Raw genomic sequence first — 17,525 nt, forward strand, 5'->3', positions numbered from 1 at the left:
TACCCAGAGTCCATCATGGCGGCGCTCATCGTTTGATAACTTATGGTGGATAACGTACAGGCAGCCGGTCATTAGTGCAAAATAAACTAATGATAAATAAAGAAATAAATAAATGCTGGCATTCATGATTTGAAATTCTTTTATTATTTATTGTCTTGTAGAGATCGTGGCGAGACAAAACACAAGCACGGCTATGTAGGAAACAGGTTTCCTGGATGAATAATAAACTTCCTTTACTTGGCTTTATAGTATTGGAAACACTGTTAAGCTACATGGTGATATGCAAGACTAGACCAGCAAATTCTGCACAAATCAAGAAACTCCAGTCTGTTGACTCATTTTCAATAAAATTATATACAGACATATGCATTTTCTGCTTAATAACATGCCTAAATTGGTCAGCCAACAAAAAATGTCATCCAATTACTAATAAAATTATCATTAACAGGTGTAACAAGTAGATGATTGTGAATTTTTTTTCCTTTGATTTAACAATTTCTATGTAAAAAAAAAGGTGCAAGAACAAAAAAAGGATGTGCAGTTTGTGCAACATTACTCTCTATTGAAACAGTCCAACACAAAAGTAGACATTTCTTTCACATTAGTTGCTCTAAAAATGTAATCATTCTATAAAATATGCTTTAAAAGCAAAAAAAGTATTTAAAAGACATACAAAATGTCTTTCAAAGCAAAGCTACAAAGACCTTAAAATAGCTTTATCCCCCCATTTCCCCAAATGTAGTACAAAGCCCATCTCTTCTTAAGTATTTAAAAGTACAAATATTTTAGAAAACAACAATAGTACGAGTCATTGCACGTCTCATCTTTACATACAGATGCTGTACGTTCTCATTAGCATATTAAGACTGTATTTGTCACTGCACAGGGAATGCTCCTCTTACGCCAATCACGTACACGCTCTGGTAAAGACCGCAAATGTGCGGATTTCTGATTAGGAATATTCATTGTATGAATACTAGTATTTATCACCATTTCTTTAAGTTTAATAATAAATAAGTGCTGTTTGAGGGTACAACATTAGGTAATTAGAGTAATTTTTCTTGGTTGGTACTATATAAAATATACAGTTTTTCATAAAATCGATCTATATAAACAGATTTTCACTATTATATACACACACACTAGCATGACCACATGCACACTAAATGCATACAGCCGTACATACCGTAAAATTGTTCCGCTATTTTGGCAGAAGGAATTTTTAAGACAAGAAAGAGACTTTTTCCACACTTGGTGGTCATGTGGATATTCACACACATCAAACACCTGCATTTCAGACAACCCTCCTTTTGACGCAAAACAATGAGGGAGTTATACATGATAAATGTTGAGAAAAAGAGGTAGAGAAAAGGGAGGGGCAAGAGGGAAACAGACTACTTGCGCCCCCTAGCTGGATTACTTGTCGATGAGGCCCGCCTCTTTGATCTTGGTGTAGAAGAATTTCTCTAGTAGGTTGGCACATTTGTAGTATTCGCTTTCGGGAGGGTTGTACTCTCGACAGTTAGTAAAGATCCTCTGCATGTCGGCCATGAACAGCTTCCGAGTGGTATAATAACGACTCTTCAGGCGCTCGCTCATCGTCTTCAAGTCTACAGTGCACAATGACATTAATTCATTTAGGGGTGGGCGATACGTCCAAAATCGTATCACCACGTATATTCACGATGACAATATATAGTTATTTTTGCTCTAAATATGGTCTTTATGATATTAGCATTTTTAATACCATTTCATATTTGTGGAATTTCATAAATCTCATCACCAATATCGCAAAAAAAACTAATACTAGCCTAACTAACAAGTAAAAAAACAAGCTTACTGCAGACAAGTAAACAGTGATAAAATAAGAACAAAGAAAGTAATTACAAGCAATAGGACAAAAACTACAATAAAACCAAAGACACAAATGAAATGGACCTACCTGAAAAACTTCAAGCACAAGAAATAAGAAATACTACATATTTTATAAAGTAATCAAATGTACGATGTAATAATATGCACACATATACATTTATGCTAATTTCTTTTGTTGTTTGATTATCATTAATGACAGACGGCAGCAGGTATATTAGGCTACAGTCACTTTAAGACCTCATGCACTGATCTAATATACTGTTACACATGCGCTTTCTTTCTTAAATGTTTGCTTTCAGTTAAGACATAAACGACTGTGTTTACGAGTATACTTGCAAAGACTTTCAGGTGTGTGTGACTGTGCGTCTCTCAGACAGTCCATGCATATACCGAAATGAGTTTCTTTTGCTGCCTATTGCACTTGAATGGTTTTAAAACAAGTGATTTTAAACCATTCAAGTCCAATAGGCACCAAAAGAAACTCAAAGATTAAAAACGCATTTAAATGATACACTTTCGTGACGGAGCAGCAAGGCAACATCATGTGAGCACGTAACCGCGACGATAATCCAAAATTTCTGCTAGTTTATCGTGTCAACCGGTATATCGCCCACCCCTACTCTCATTTATTATACGCTCAAAAGTAAGTGTAAGGTCCAGTGTGAATAAGAGATATTTGCGTACCCATAGGGAAGCGGATGACTTGGTAATAACCAGGTGCCTCGTTCTTCTTCACAGGCTCCATGAAGGGCCATGCATTCTGGTGTGACTGAGGGGTACAATATTCCTCATTAGCCATTCATGTTCTTTCATAATTATTGTGTTTGAAACGTAAAGCCAAGCAGATATACATTACCTTGACCTGCTGTAAGATGTTCTTTATGGTGGTGTACAACTGGTCAGGATCCTTCAGTTCTTTGCTGTGGAAAATTACACAAAAAAGAAACATAGTTTCAAAACTTCAACAAACTACAAACTAGTTGCGTAAGACTTGTTTAGCTGTGACTAATAAATACACACTCACCTCTTCCCTAAAGGCTTCCACCCCGTCTCACCTGTCCAAAGACAGAAGTAAATTAAATTTTAAATTAAATTCATTGTATATATATATATATATATATATATATATATATATAGTCAGTAATTATTATTTACTGTAATATAATCAAATAATTGATGTTCTTTTGAACTTTCTATCCAAAGAATACTGAAAAAAATATATGACTGAAATATATCCACACAAATGTTAAGCAGCACAACTGTTTTTGACATTGATAATCAGCAAATTAGAATGATTTCTGAGGGATCATGTGACACTGAAGACTGGAGTACTGATGCTGAAAATTCAAAATTTTTAAATGTATTCAAATAAAAAACATTACAAATTTTTAATTGTAATAATACAGAATTTTTGATCAAATAAGCAGCCTTGGTAAGCATAAGAGAACCTAAATTAAAAAAGCAAAAAATATTTTTTAAAATCTTACAGAAAATATACATGCGTATATGTTATTAAAATAATAAAATATTTTTTGAATACAATGAATAACATTTGTATAATAAAACATAAAATACTGTATTATCATTATAAATATAACTATAACTATCACTATAAATATATATCAAAGTGAGACATACGGATTCCTGGAATGCTCTCAATTGCAATCTGGCGAACTCCCTCCTTAAAACAGGACAGGCCAGGGTAGACTTTACGAATCTGCGCTTGCTTGCGCTCTATGAGCTTCTTAATGATCTGAGAGAGAGGGTGAGAAAGAAATGGAAAAGCCTTTAGGCGATAACAGAATCATGAATTTTACCATACTGAGTAACCTCTTTGACACGCATCAGATCTCATCTTCACACACACACACACACACACCTCTTTCTGTTTCTTGATGATGACGGAGAACTCAGTGTAAGGGATGCAGGGGTTCAGTTCACAGCCCATGAGCGTGGCCCCCTCATAGTCCTTAATGTAACCCACATACTTAGTCTTCGGCACTTTAATATCCTTAGAGAATCCCTGACATGAAACAAGATTAACAAAATAAGGATATGGACATACTAAAAGCGACAGTACCCAAAAATGAAATGTGTTGTTCCAACCCATCATTGTTTTCTTCTTCTTATTATTATTATTATAAAAATATAATAAAACACAAAAGGAGATGTTAGGTAGAACCTCTCCATTTTTTGTCATTTTTGGAGCTTGTTAGTATAATTCACCATCCACTATAGTTGCAATTTGTGCCATGGAAGAAAAAAAAATACCACTGTACTTTTTGTATGGTCAAACTTTTATCAACAATTGACCAGCTCTCTAAAACAACTAATAGAGCACTAACCTGCTTCTTGAAGTAGCCAATGGCGTATTCATCAGCGTAGGTGAGAAAGTTGAGAATTTCATGCTTGATGTGATACTCCTTCAGATGGTTCATGAGGTGAGTCCCATAACCCTTAAAAAGCAATTAAATGTATACGGATTAAGCTAAGAATGAGTGAGAAAGGAGGAATGACGAATAATAATGGAAAAGCATCACCGTAATTATAAGACAACACACCTTGACTTGTTCATTGGAGGTGACGGCACAGAACACAATCTCAGTGAAGCCCTGAGTTGGAAACATCCGGAAGCAGATTCCCCCAATAACACGGCCATCTTTAATTAAAGAAAGAGTCTTGTGCTTTCTGTTTAAAGAGGAAATAGATTGACTCATAACAATGTTATGCCATCAATTCACAGGAAGCAATAGGTTAACATTAAACCAATGCAATTTAACCCTAAACCAAAACAAAGTTAACTGTTAAAATGTCAGAAAATCACCAGTTTAAAGGTACCCTTAATAATATAGTGTCGTATAGCTGTTTGTGTATGTAAAAAGTCTGCAAAGTTCTCTCTAAGTGCATGATAAATGTAGTTAATAACTGCCTCAAACAGTCAGTATTCCAATTCCAGTCCTTATTTCCTGAACAAACCTATGTTGGTTTGTAACAGATTCGCGTAATGGCAGCCTATGGTCTTCATTGGCTGCCGATGAACAACATCTACTTTGACCGCCCTCAAACACTGTAGTTGTAGCTGAGGCCTGGAAGAGTTTGGTTTGTGTTGTCGACATGTCAAGAAGACGCTGTTTTATGCACTTCCAAGGGATAAGGATGAGGACTCATTGAGCCCCTTCATACACTATGCGCAATGCGGCGTGACCCGCGACATAAGTGTTTTTTGCTAGTTTCACCCCGATGCAGTTATCATTTTCACGTCCTGCGCCACGTTTTTTAAATAGCAAATGCATTTGCGCCCATCTGTTCGCCCATGGGCATGCTGGTCTGAAAACGAGGTGTGTTCAGGCGCATTGTTGGCACGTTGCTATTTTGAGGCAACTGAAATAGACTTTGGATAGAAGTGGATTCGGACAAGCCCTAAGTGCACTTGCGCCGTGCGCTTTAGACCATGAGCTTAGATCATTAAAATAGGGCCCATTGAATTGATACAGTAAAACCGACGGAGTTACTGTTCGTATCAATGTGTATCAAGAGCTGAAGAAGCCTCTGGATCTGAAATTCAGATATTGTAATGGGCGTTTATTTTCTGGCACGTGCTGCAAGTGGTAGACCAATCACAGCAGACTGGGCCATCTGACCAATCAGAGCAAAATAAGCTCTCAGAAAGCAGGGTTTTAAAGAGACCAATTCCTTTATCAAACCGTTTTTAGAAACTAAGCAAAGAGGTGATGCTGCGGTGTACATTGTGAGAAAATTAAAGTGTTTTTGACCGTGTAAACCTATTGTAGAAGACCTCCAAAACTAAAATACTTAAAAACTTCACAACAGACTTGTTATTATAAGCTTCAGACAAAGGTCTTTAGTACATTAAAACAGGGATAATGGTAACCAACATACGGGTCAAATACGAGCCGTGTGATGTATTCTTTAGGCATGCGGGGCAGCTGATGTGAGAAGACGTTCTGCAGGCCAACAAGCCACATGAGGATCTTCTTATTGGGCTTTTGGTTGAGGGAGTTTCCGATGACATGGAACTCAATGACGCCGCGCCTCTCCTCTAATCGAGCAGCTTCGTCACGCGCAGAATGAGCTGAAAGAAGACTGGTCTGAGAGAAAGAAAGAGATACAGTTAAACACTTTGAGAAAGAGCACTGCCATATGTCAGATAGAAACACATCAGACACACTCTCTGTTTTACCTCTGGTCCCAGCATGGCAGTAGGGTCTGTAATGGTGGACATGACTTCATTAATTAATTCCACAGAAATGTCACCAACCACACGAGGTCGTTTGCAGTCCTCATGAGATAACGGCTCAGAAGGCTTTCGCTTTTCTCCACCTACATATGTGCATAAAGTAAAATCTAATAAGTTATTAATATCAGTGGTCATTGTGATGGCCAAGAAACACTCTTCACAGACCCTCGAATCTGATTCAAGAACTTTGATTCAAACTTTATTACATCAAATATCTGCAGTACATAATATATACTTGGGACATGATGAAGTATGATATATTATATTCTATATTATCATATAAAATATGATGTAATGATATTTAAATTAATGGATTAAATGGGTAAAAACAAATCAAAAAGTAATGATACAATCATACAAAGTGTTATAATTATAAATTATAACTATATTTTTACAAGAAAATGCCACATACATTCAAGATCCTATTAACTTGAGGAACGGCAGGGGGCCTGTGAGTTGATGAACAGCTTATATTTATTGAAAGCATCAAAAAATGAATAGATCATTTTAAGTAATTAGTTAAACCATTTAAAAAGATGTAATATTTTATTTGTTTACATGCAATATTGTAATTTAACCTAAAATCTCAGGAGGTACTTAAAGTTTTAAAAAAATACAGTAAAACTGTAATATTAGGAACAAGAATTACAATTTAAAATAATTGTTTTCTATTTGAAAATATTTTTAAAGTATTTCATTCCCAAAGCTGAATTTTCAGCAGTCTTCAGTGTCACATGATCCCTCAGAAATCATTCTAATATGCTGATTTGGTGCTCAAGAAACATTTCTTATGATCATCAACGTTGAAAACAGTTGTGCTACTTAATATCTTTTAGGAAACCTGGATACGTTTTTCTAGATTCTTTGATGAATTGAAAGTTCAAAAGAAAAGCATTTATTTTAAATAGAAATCTTCTGTAAGAAAAAAGTAAAAGTCTTTACTGTCACTTGATCAATTTAATGTATCCTTGCTGAATAAAAGTATACTTTTATTTAGCAAACTTTTGAACAGTAGTGTAGATTTATCATCAAGAATACATAAATGGCAAAGTGATTCTCTATAATTTAGTCATTAATCAGACACTGAATAAAATACTATGAAATAAGTTGATACCTGGATTGGGCTCCAGAACGGATGCTACTTTCCGGGCTGGGCTTAAGCTGCCTCCTCCAGCCAGCTCCACTGGGGCAGGACTACTGCTATAGTACAGGGGGCGGGTCACGGGTGGAGCACTGATCACTGCACCAATCAGAGAAGAGAAACATTTGTTTACATAACCATGCCACATATATGACTGAATAAAGTTAACTCTAACATTGCTAATCACCTGTGGGAATCTGTCCACCTGGTAAACCAACCATGAAGTTTTCACTCCAAATGGGCGAATTATGACTATAAACCTCCTCCTCCAGCATAGACAAAAACCTAGGCATACACACACATTCACATACACACAATATCAACATATTAAGCCCAAAGCACAAATTATATTTTTACGCCAGCGTATGTGTAAAATACATACGCTTTCAAAGTGAAGGGATGGATTATTGAATGCCACTTCAATGTATATCCTTTGAGTGGTTGTTAATCAAGTCATTAATCAATATTTATCCTTCTAAATATCAAAAGATCTGAATGACTTATTCAAGTATATGAGATTTACATGTTAGTACACTGAAACATGCTCTCTCTTTCTGTTAAAACCTATATTTACACACATCTTACCTCAGGGTCACTAGGGGTCACTCAGGCCTGTTGCCTACATGACAATTCCTAGTTAAAACATTTACTATACTTTTCAGGGGATCTGAAGTTCTGTGAACAAATGGCATGTAGGGGAGGTGAAATTACCATCTGGCCAGACAATTGGAAGTTGGAACCTACAAACTGGTGACTCAGCTGGTCACTTTGTTCCTAAACCGGGATTTGACTGACGTCCTGATAATCAATGGAGATATTCTTCTTGTGAATGTATGTGGATTTTTTTAGGTTTATCTGTGCCTTAACCAATCAGAATAATTTAACCTGACAAGATGACATATCTTAGTGACTTAGTATAATTGCTGCTGTAATGAGTTTGTACGCAGAGTGGCCAACGAAGGCATTGCTGAGTGTTGAAGCTGACTTCTGCTGATGAAACTGCAAATTATTCTTCAGTAAAATTTTCTTCAATTGATTGTATCTCTGACTCCTGGTCTTCATTCATCCTATCTGATCCTTGAGTCTTAACTGTAAATTCCCCAACAAAAGTAAGCGCGTACTATTCTGGTGACGAAGTTTGTGTCAAGCGCACTACGTGAACCCTTGTGTACGAGTAAAAACCAAAGGCATTATTTCTGTCTGTGTTGTTGTGTGCTTACTTGGGGAAATGTGTGAGAATGAGTGTGCGTTTCTCGGGTGGTAGTTTGTCTTTCTCCTGTCGGGCCTGTTCCAGCAGCTGTTTCCTCATTACAGTGAACACAGAGCGCAGAAAAGTGCGTCCGAAAATCTGTGTGGCCTCATACCGAGGAAGACTGTCACAGAACTGTGGCACATTACAATAACACAGCCACCTGCAACAAACACACAAGAAGACCGGAAATGTGTATTAAAGTCACCTTGAAATCAAAATTGACAAATCTTTTTTTTTGGAATATCACAGTATTAATTGTAAATGAATTATCCGTGCATATCTTAGAGGGTGGGCAACCTGTCACTCACATGAGATCACAGCAATAGCGAATTACAACCATCCAACGATCCAATCAATTCCAGATGGACAAAAACAAGTCCCTACATTTTTTCTAGTTTACTTGGATATACGTCACAATAGGGGAAAAAAGACTATCACAACTTCTGCTTCATGCTGATTTTAAGAAATAGGGCCAATTGTTATTTAATGTTATCCTTAAATGAAAATAAGGTGTAAAACAGAAGAGAAAAATAACATTTTCTTTTCCCCTATGGAAAATTAGACCCTCCTCTCTGCGGTTTGGTGACCCTAAACTAAAAAACTATCAGTCACCTGGTGTAATTGACTTTGTATCCAGCTACGTCATCATCGGGTGCTCTTTGCCGTCTTTGTGAGGGCGTCTCTAGCTGCCAGTAGTTGATCTGGTTGAGGAACATCTTTGCGAGCTCCACAATGGTTTGCCTCTCCTTACAGGGTAGGTGGCTAAACTTGTACTGCACAAAGTTGTTCACACCCTGCAACAATAACAACATGAAAAAACATCTGTGTGACACCAACAGCAAGGATGTCAGGAATGTGTCTAGGGTTCTTTGGTATATCACTGACTCATGCGTCACATGCCTATACACTGCCCGCAAATTAACCAAGAAAACAGAGCTGTGAATGCAGTTAAAGGGGACCTATTATGCCCTTTTTCAAAGTCTTGATCTTGTTTTTGTGTGTACAAGAATAGGTTTTTATGCTTGATTTTTCAAAATAACATTGTTTTTTCACATATTTTACAACTCTCTTTCCAGTCTGTCAGTAACACTCTATATAGTTCCTGTTTCTATGAAGCCCCTCTTCCCGAAAAGTTCAATGTGCTCTGATTGGTTGGCTGGAACAGAGTGTAATGACTGGCCAACTGGTTAGAGTGTATTTCGGAAAAATTACGCCCTATTACCACAATTGTGAGTTTCAACACACTACTAGTACTAGCTCAACTTAACCAGACCTCACCCCTTTCCATATGCCTTGGGTGGGAATTATTTAAATGATGAATACTTTAATGTGTTCATTCCCGGAAGAAAACCAAAGACTACAATCGAGGCGTTTCAGGGAGTTCAGGAACATTGCTTACTTATATAGAGAATATACACTCCATTTAGAGTGGACTTTGTAAATTTTCAGACCTTGTTCATGCTCAAACAGCAACATTATACACAAAAGAAAGTTGAAACTGTAAAAAAGCATAATCGGACCACTTTAAAATGGTCACGTTTCCCAAAATTCCTTGTTTTTATCATTGTCTGTTTCAGAAGAAAGCTACTGTTGAGCTCATAGGCGGTTAATCTATTTCTGCACCTTCACACTTCTAACTTTCTCACGCTGATACTGTTTTTGATGTTTGTTTGCATGTTTGAATATGATGGTGAAGAAAAAAATATTACTGTTTAGTGCTATTTACCAAAGATGTCACCAAATATTTAATACTAGATATTCAATGCTGTTCAAAGCATACCTGTTCAATGCTTGGTTTTTCAAAAGGTGGGCTTTCCAGAGCTTCCACCACTGGCCTTCCCATCTGCAGGATGCATTTCCGTAGCAACTAATACATTTTCCAAAACAAAAAAAGGTAGGTAAGATGGATTTATAGTAGCAAAGAAGAATGTAAATTTATCGAAATATTTACTACCATTCAAAAGTTTAGGTTAAGTTAAGATTTTTTTTTTTTTAAAGAAATTAACACATTTATTCGGCAACTAAAAAAGGCATTAAATTGAAAGACATTTTTAATGTGACTCAAGATCATAATATTATTTTTTAAAGGGTAAGTTCGGCGTTTTACAAGTAAAGCCCTGTTTTAAGATCGTTTCTGATGAAATCGAACAGTTAAGATTAAAATTTGGACACATGCCGCTGCCCCAAGAATTTTAGGTTTTTGTTTTATCGTTGTTTTTGGAAGAATGTCCAGTTGTGAGGCGTTGGAAAAATAGGTCCACAGTTTTACAACGAATGGTAAAACACCTGTTGGAAAGCATCTTTTGCAGCGATTTTTGCGTGAGCATATCAGTGAACACCCCAGACCACTCGGATGAGTTGAGTGTCTTTGTAAACTAAAGTTTAATGCGTTTATATGAATGATTGTTCCAATGCACCTATGATACCGTTGTATAGGTGGGGGGGTGCTAACACAAAAACCTAAAATTCTCGGGACAGCAGCATGTGTCCAATTTTTAATCTTAACGGTTCGATTTCATCAGAAACGATCTTAAAACAGGGCTTTACTTGTAAAACGCCGAACTTACCCTTCAAATAAATGTTGTTCTTTTGAAGTTTTATTCATCAAAGGATTCTGAAAAAAATGTATCACGGTTTCCACAAAAATATTAAGTAGCAACTATTACTATTTTCAACATTGATAAGAAATGTTTCTTGAGCACCAAATCAGTATATTAGAATGATTTCTGAAGGACCAGGTGACACTGAAGGCTTATTTTAAATTGTAATAATATTTCACAATATTACTGTTTTTTACTGGATTTTTTGAACAAATAAATGGAGCCTTAGTGAGCATAAGAGGCTTCTTTTAACTTGTGTTAATTATATTCATTGTAATACATAAACAGATATGTGTCACCGTTTCATTCAGTGAGTGATCAATATTTTTTATATTTCCAAAACAGGGAATCATTCATGGTTGCACCACTGCACAACATGCAACAACCCAGAAGACTCACTTTGAAGAGAGAGAAGTAAACTTGTTTAGTGTCAGGGTCCTCCTCTTTATGAACACATGTGTACAAGTACTCTACATCCAGTACGATTCCAAGCAATCTGTTCACCTCCTCCTCCGACACATTCTCCAGGTGTGTCACATGGTCACCTGGGCCAGAAACACAAATGAATGAAAGAAGCCTTACGAATGATGTAGCTGAATCTGTTGACTATAAGTAATTCATTTGAAATATAACCACTGAAAAATATTTAAATAAGTAGCTTGTGTAAGCTGTAAGTGGTGTAAAAGCATACCATTGCTTAATATTATAACACTAAAAATAAATTTCTCTATGGATGACAGAAAAGGGATTTTATCTTCCTGAACTCTACTGTTGTGTTCTATTAGTAGTCAAGCAGTCGTTACCGAGGGCGTGGCTGCAGCTTCTGCACGGCTCCATTAAGTTAACAGTGATTGGCTGCTCAGCCCTGGGCGGGGTTGGAGGGGGAGGAGTTGGTGGTGGATTTTGACTCTTCCAGCCATTACATTTACAAGCTCCTTCAGCCTGTTAGAGGACAAAACAGATCAGTCAAAATATAAGACACTAAAATGATTACATTAGGAATAAGTTCACACTAATAAACCGTAAAGCTACTACAGTACAACATGTATTGGAAAACTGCACGGAAACTAATAGAATCTAGTAGGATATACCTTATTTAAAGATAATTAATTCAAACTTGATTTGATTATTTTATGCATTAATGCAAAATGCAAAATTATCATTTAGGGGGGCTTAGGAACATTTAGGGGTAGCTTCAGCCCCCCTAAAATAGGCCTAACAACGTCCCTGGTTGGTGGTGCAGCCTTGAACGGAGTGCAGCTGCTGTCCGTCATCTTGCGCGTCTTGTACAACGCTGAACGCTCTCACTAGAGTGTTGCCCACAGCGCCGCCACTGGCCGGTGGGCTGAATCGATTCATAGGATTTGATGAATCGATATTTAATTGAGAAACAAATAATTGCAATGCATTGATGAATCGATATTTTTACCCAGCCCTACGATCAGCGCTGCATCTTCCAGAGCTGACAGAGGCACGGTGGCCATCTTGTCCGAAGACACAGCTACCGCAGACATGGCGTGAACAGTCTCTGGCTGGGCAAGCATGGCGTGAAGAAGCTCAGGCTCGGCAGGACTGAAGTGAAGCTCAGGCTCGGCAGAACTGAAGTGAAGCTCAGGCTCGACAGGACTGAAGTGTAGCTCAGGCTCGGCAAGACTGACGTGAAGCTCAGGCTTGGCAGGACTGACGTGAAGCTCAGGCTCGGCAGGACTGACCTGAAGCTCAGGCTCGGCAGGCCTGACGTGAAGAAGCTCAGGCTCGGCAGGACTGATGTGAAGAAGCTCAGGCTCAACAGCGGCCATGACGGGAAACTGGCTCTGGCGTGACTGCGCTGATGAGTGGTGTGAGCACTGGAGTTGCCAACATTAGAGTGGGCATGACGTGAAGTGGCTCAGGCTCAGCAGGACTGACGTGAAGCTCAGGCTCGGCAGAACTGAGGTGAAGCTCAGGCTTGGCAGGACTGACGTGAAGCTCAGGCTTGGCAGGACTGACGTGAAGAAGCTCAGGCTCAGCAGGACTGACGTGAAGAAGCTCAGGCTCGGCAGCGGCCATGACGGAATGAGGCTCTGGCGGGACTGCGCTGATGACATCCAGAGTGGGCATGACGTGAAGTGGCTCAGGCTTAGAGGATACAGTGGGTTTGCGAGGCTCCTCATCCGCAAAGCCCACAGTAAATGACGGCCGCTCTACAACAGTGCAAAGTCAATATATTGCACCAGAGTGTTGTGAGGGGTATTGCCAGGCATGAGGTGGTAAAGAGGTTCATTAAGTCCATGGCAGAACATGTCCTTTAAGATACCATCACAAAAGTCACAGACACAAGACAGAAACATGACAATGACAAAACCAAAACGTGACAGGTGGAAACAAGCTTCCATACAATGGTAGCCAACAACTGTTTGGTTACAAACATTCTTCAACAACCAGACTAATGAATGGCTCGACACAACCCGTAACGGGGAAAAGCCTAGACAAGGCGTTCTTCTGTGAGGACCAGCAGTTCTCAAGTGCCAGGGGGTCCGTGAAATTTTCCTATTTTCCGGACTGTAAAGTCACATTTTTTAATCATGAAGTACGCTGGGATTTATTCCTAATTTATTTAGGCCTATATTATGCATTTTACTTCAAATAATCTAAATGTTGACTTTGAAAAGTAGGCGCGCCAAGAAGGCTATTCTGTGTATTTTGGTTCATTTTTGGTGTGCGCCAGAAAGATGTTCAAGCTGTTTATGAATTTTTCTACCTCAGAACGAAAAATCGAGCAGAATTCTTGTTTTTCGGTTGTTGTTGTTTTTTTGGAAAAAACGAATGATACACGGATTTTTATTCATGGTGATTTTAAATTAAATTTTAATGCAAAGATAATGATGAAAATGAAAACTGAAGGCAAACTACAGTACTAAAATGAAATACAGAAATGTATTGATTAGTTTAATAATGAATTGAATGATTTTCATGTTTTTTCAATTAATGTATTTAACCCTGTCATGCATAGAGGTCACTATAGGACAGCTATTAAAAATCCATTTTCTTGCATATGCCTGGGTTTTGATGGCATAGTTGCACATCAACCACTACATTGGAAACTAGTGTATAATCCAATCCTATACACTGCCACCAAGTGGCAAGCCTTTAAATATGGAGGTTTTTTTCTCCAAACCAAGATGGCCGATGGCCAGTAAGAAATGCCAAGTTGCTCTTGAATATCCATCCATTCCTTGGGTGCTTCTCATTTCTTATTTGTGCATCCTCGTTTCCTTTCCTCGCTTCCTTTCCTAGCGCCTCAGCTCCTCCCCCTGTAGGTTGTGAGGGAAGGACGCAAGGAAAGAAAATGACGACGGAGGAATCGAATGAAAGCTTTTTTTATACATTGGAATACTTGCTCACTCGAGCGTCACTTCACAGCGTCATCAGTAGCGCTCAAAGGATCTTCCCTTATGTTGTTGAAGCTTGTTTATTAAAGAAATTCATAATGAATAATAATAAAGCAAGATACCCTGTTGAAATATGTGAGATGTGTGGTTTATATAAACTGCAAAGGTAAAGTATAAATTCAAATTATTGTGACCGATGTCAAGGGGGAGGAGAATGTATACGTGCGTCACGTTTAGTCAATAAAACACTTCCGCATAGGATACACCTGTGTATCCTCGCTCATAACTCCTCTGAAAGCCTCCTCACCCCTCGATCCTCGACTCCTCGCGGTGCAATTAGAGAAATTGAGATGTCCTTCAAGATGGCTGTGCTTGATTGGTTTCCGGGTCATAGGATGGAGGACAGAGGAGCGAGGAGACGAGGAGGGATATTGAGAAGCACCCCTTCTATCCTATGAGACTCTTGCAGGTAAAATAATGTTGTAACACCAAGTAACATCTAAGGAGTCATATTGTCACATTTTCCAAGTACTGATTTTAGATTGGGAGGAAATTCTGATTAATCATCTGTCCACCAAATTGGACATCATGCATCACTATTGCTGCTACAGTTATTACTGAGACTGTTGTTCTTGAAAATACATCATCTGCAGTCACTTTTTTGCCTGTAATTAATTAATTTGTTTGATTAGATTATAATTTGTAGTTACGTCACAAAAGTAATCTGATTACATAATGCATTTATTTGTGATGGATTACTTTACTTGTTACATCATAGAAGTAATCTGATCATGTAATGCACATTATTTGTAATGCGTTACCCCAACATTGTTCGTTTCAGATGAGGTTTTCAAAGAGAGAAGAGCTGAATTTGTCCATTTTGAACATAATCAGAATTATCAGCTAATAAGGATTTGTCTGGGCAAATCAGGGGTGAGATTGGTGATGTCTGGGGATGTCTCTGTGTTGGCTGGCAGTGTTGGGGTGGCTGCCAGTCTTAGAGAGTGTTGTGTATTTGGAATATCTGGAATAATTGTCTTTAACTGCTAAAATGCCCAGATATTGTACTTATTGTTGTCATCACTGTTATTGCCGTTATTATTATTATTATTACTATCTTACATTTTCTTGATATCTATTTAACACTCAGCACCTTATATCCATTTTTTCTCTTTCCATAACATTACCAGAAAAAAATGAACCAGAAAAACATAAATATTAACAATAATTACTATTACATTACATTCATCTATTGCATAAATTATCACTGTACTTAAGCACATTACTGTATCTATGTGTTTTGTCATCCCCTCCTTTTTTCCCCTATGCTTTTTGTTTTGTATGTGTCATGGATTCTCTCCTTTATATTCATTACCATGAATATAATGTTGTTATATTGTTTTGTGCCAAATAACAAAACCACTGATGTGGACATCTGAAAATTTCTTTGTAAAATATGTGGGAAAAAAAGAAAAAAAAGTTCAAATCTTAAAAAAACACATAGGGAAAAAATCCTGACTGTGGTTATCATAACTCATGCATGAAAGGGTTAACGATTTATTTAAATATTTTATAATTTGAGTAACTCGGCTCTCCATGTTTCTTGTGCGTGATCTGACAACAAACAGACAACGCCCCCCAGCAACAAACCCCGCCCCCGGCAACAGACCACGCCCCTCCAGCAGCTGTCATCCTGTCAAAACAAAGACGCCGCTCTCGCCTCTTGAGTAATCAACTTCAGTGTGCGTCTCCTATTCTAGCAAAACTCTCACACAAAAGCGTCATGAGACTTCAGTTTGACTTGACAAAATGCAATAAAAAACGACAAACACTAAAACAAAAACAAATTGACAACCCGCCAAGAGCACCCAATGTTCACGTCATTTTGCTCACTATAGGCAAAGACAGCGGTATTATCTCTGCAGATCACGGAAATGATGAGTTCATTGATATATTTTTGTTGTGCACAAATGTGGCCAGCGCACGAAAGCATACATTCACAATTTAAAAGAATGGAGGACAAAGAGGTGTCTTTTTGTGCTGAGCTTGCAAATTCAAGAGTGGGTAAAGTAAGGTAACAGCTAGTTTCACCTATCAGATAAACACATAAAAGCGAGTCTTTTACTTTGCACTGTTGACGTAAACAATGTTTTTTCCCCGCTCTAACGTACCTTGCACGAGGAATAAACGCCGAGTTTCTCCAGTTTCTTCGGACGTGGGGAGGAGCGGAGCTGCGCCTTCTTAACAGCAATACGTGCAGAACCGACCGCAGCGCCCGAACACTCGGTTCCACCGACTCCTGGAGCAGCCGGAGCCGAGCCCGCCGCGCCCACCGCCGGGGAGCCTTGGGGAATCCCGGTGCTTTCCGACATCGAGTCTGGTTCCGCGCTCAGACTCGAATCCTCGAAGTCCGCCCGCTGTATTCGCTCTCTCTACCCCTCAACAGCGGGATCAGACATGGCGTTCATCCCTGCTTTTTTATTTGACATTGTAAATCCGTCTTGTCTCCGCTAGGGGTGGCACAAAATGAATCCCGTTATGATTCGGACTCGGAGAAGGATACAAATATGTCATGATTCTGAGCGAACCGTTCAAGGTCAAATACATTAAATGGGTTATACATGTTTTGTGGAGAACCTGCTCGAAACTTAATTTTAAACAATCCTGCTAAAAGAAAATCTAAAACTAGTCTCCTCTCCTGAAAGTCACCAAAAACATAGAAAACTATTAAACATAGTTATTTTTGTTAGTTTGAATAAAGCTGATATGATATATATATATATATACACATGCACATATACAAATTTCAGCTATGTGACATACATATATAAATACATACATATTTATATATAATTTTACGAAGTTTATATATATATATATATATATATATATATATATATATATATATATACAGTATATATATATAACCGTACAATTATATATCTATACATCTATATTTCTATGATGAAAAACTTAATTTAGAACAAACGGAAATTAGACATTTTGCCTTATAGCAACTAACTGAAGT

At 37.9% G+C, this 17,525-nt stretch overlaps 1 protein-coding gene across 1 annotated transcript; it reads right to left on the reverse strand.

Annotated features, from left to right (window-relative positions):
• Positions 1-121: 121 nt before the first annotated feature.
• Positions 122-17,096, reverse strand: kat2b (K(lysine) acetyltransferase 2B). Its single transcript, XM_077195416.1, has 18 exons — positions 16,669-17,096; positions 11,930-12,068; positions 11,526-11,671; positions 10,307-10,393; positions 9,139-9,320; positions 8,495-8,686; positions 7,462-7,559; positions 7,248-7,373; positions 6,077-6,216; positions 5,776-5,984; positions 4,437-4,563; positions 4,221-4,331; positions 3,755-3,898; positions 3,514-3,628; positions 2,900-2,930; positions 2,732-2,795; positions 2,560-2,644; positions 122-1,610 (listed from the first exon to the last, which is right to left on the reverse strand). Exons 1-18 carry the CDS (start codon positions 16,867-16,869, stop codon positions 1,417-1,419), a joined length of 2,391 nt encoding a protein of 796 aa, XP_077051531.1. The 5' UTR covers positions 16,870-17,096; the 3' UTR covers positions 122-1,416.
• Positions 17,097-17,525: the final 429 nt, after the last annotated feature.

This window comes from Siphateles boraxobius, unplaced genomic scaffold (assembly GCF_051911475.1).
Source record: "Siphateles boraxobius isolate OS27281-9 unplaced genomic scaffold, OSU_SipBor_1 33, whole genome shotgun sequence".
In the NCBI taxonomy this organism is placed as follows: domain Eukaryota; kingdom Metazoa; phylum Chordata; class Actinopteri; order Cypriniformes; family Leuciscidae; genus Siphateles; species Siphateles boraxobius.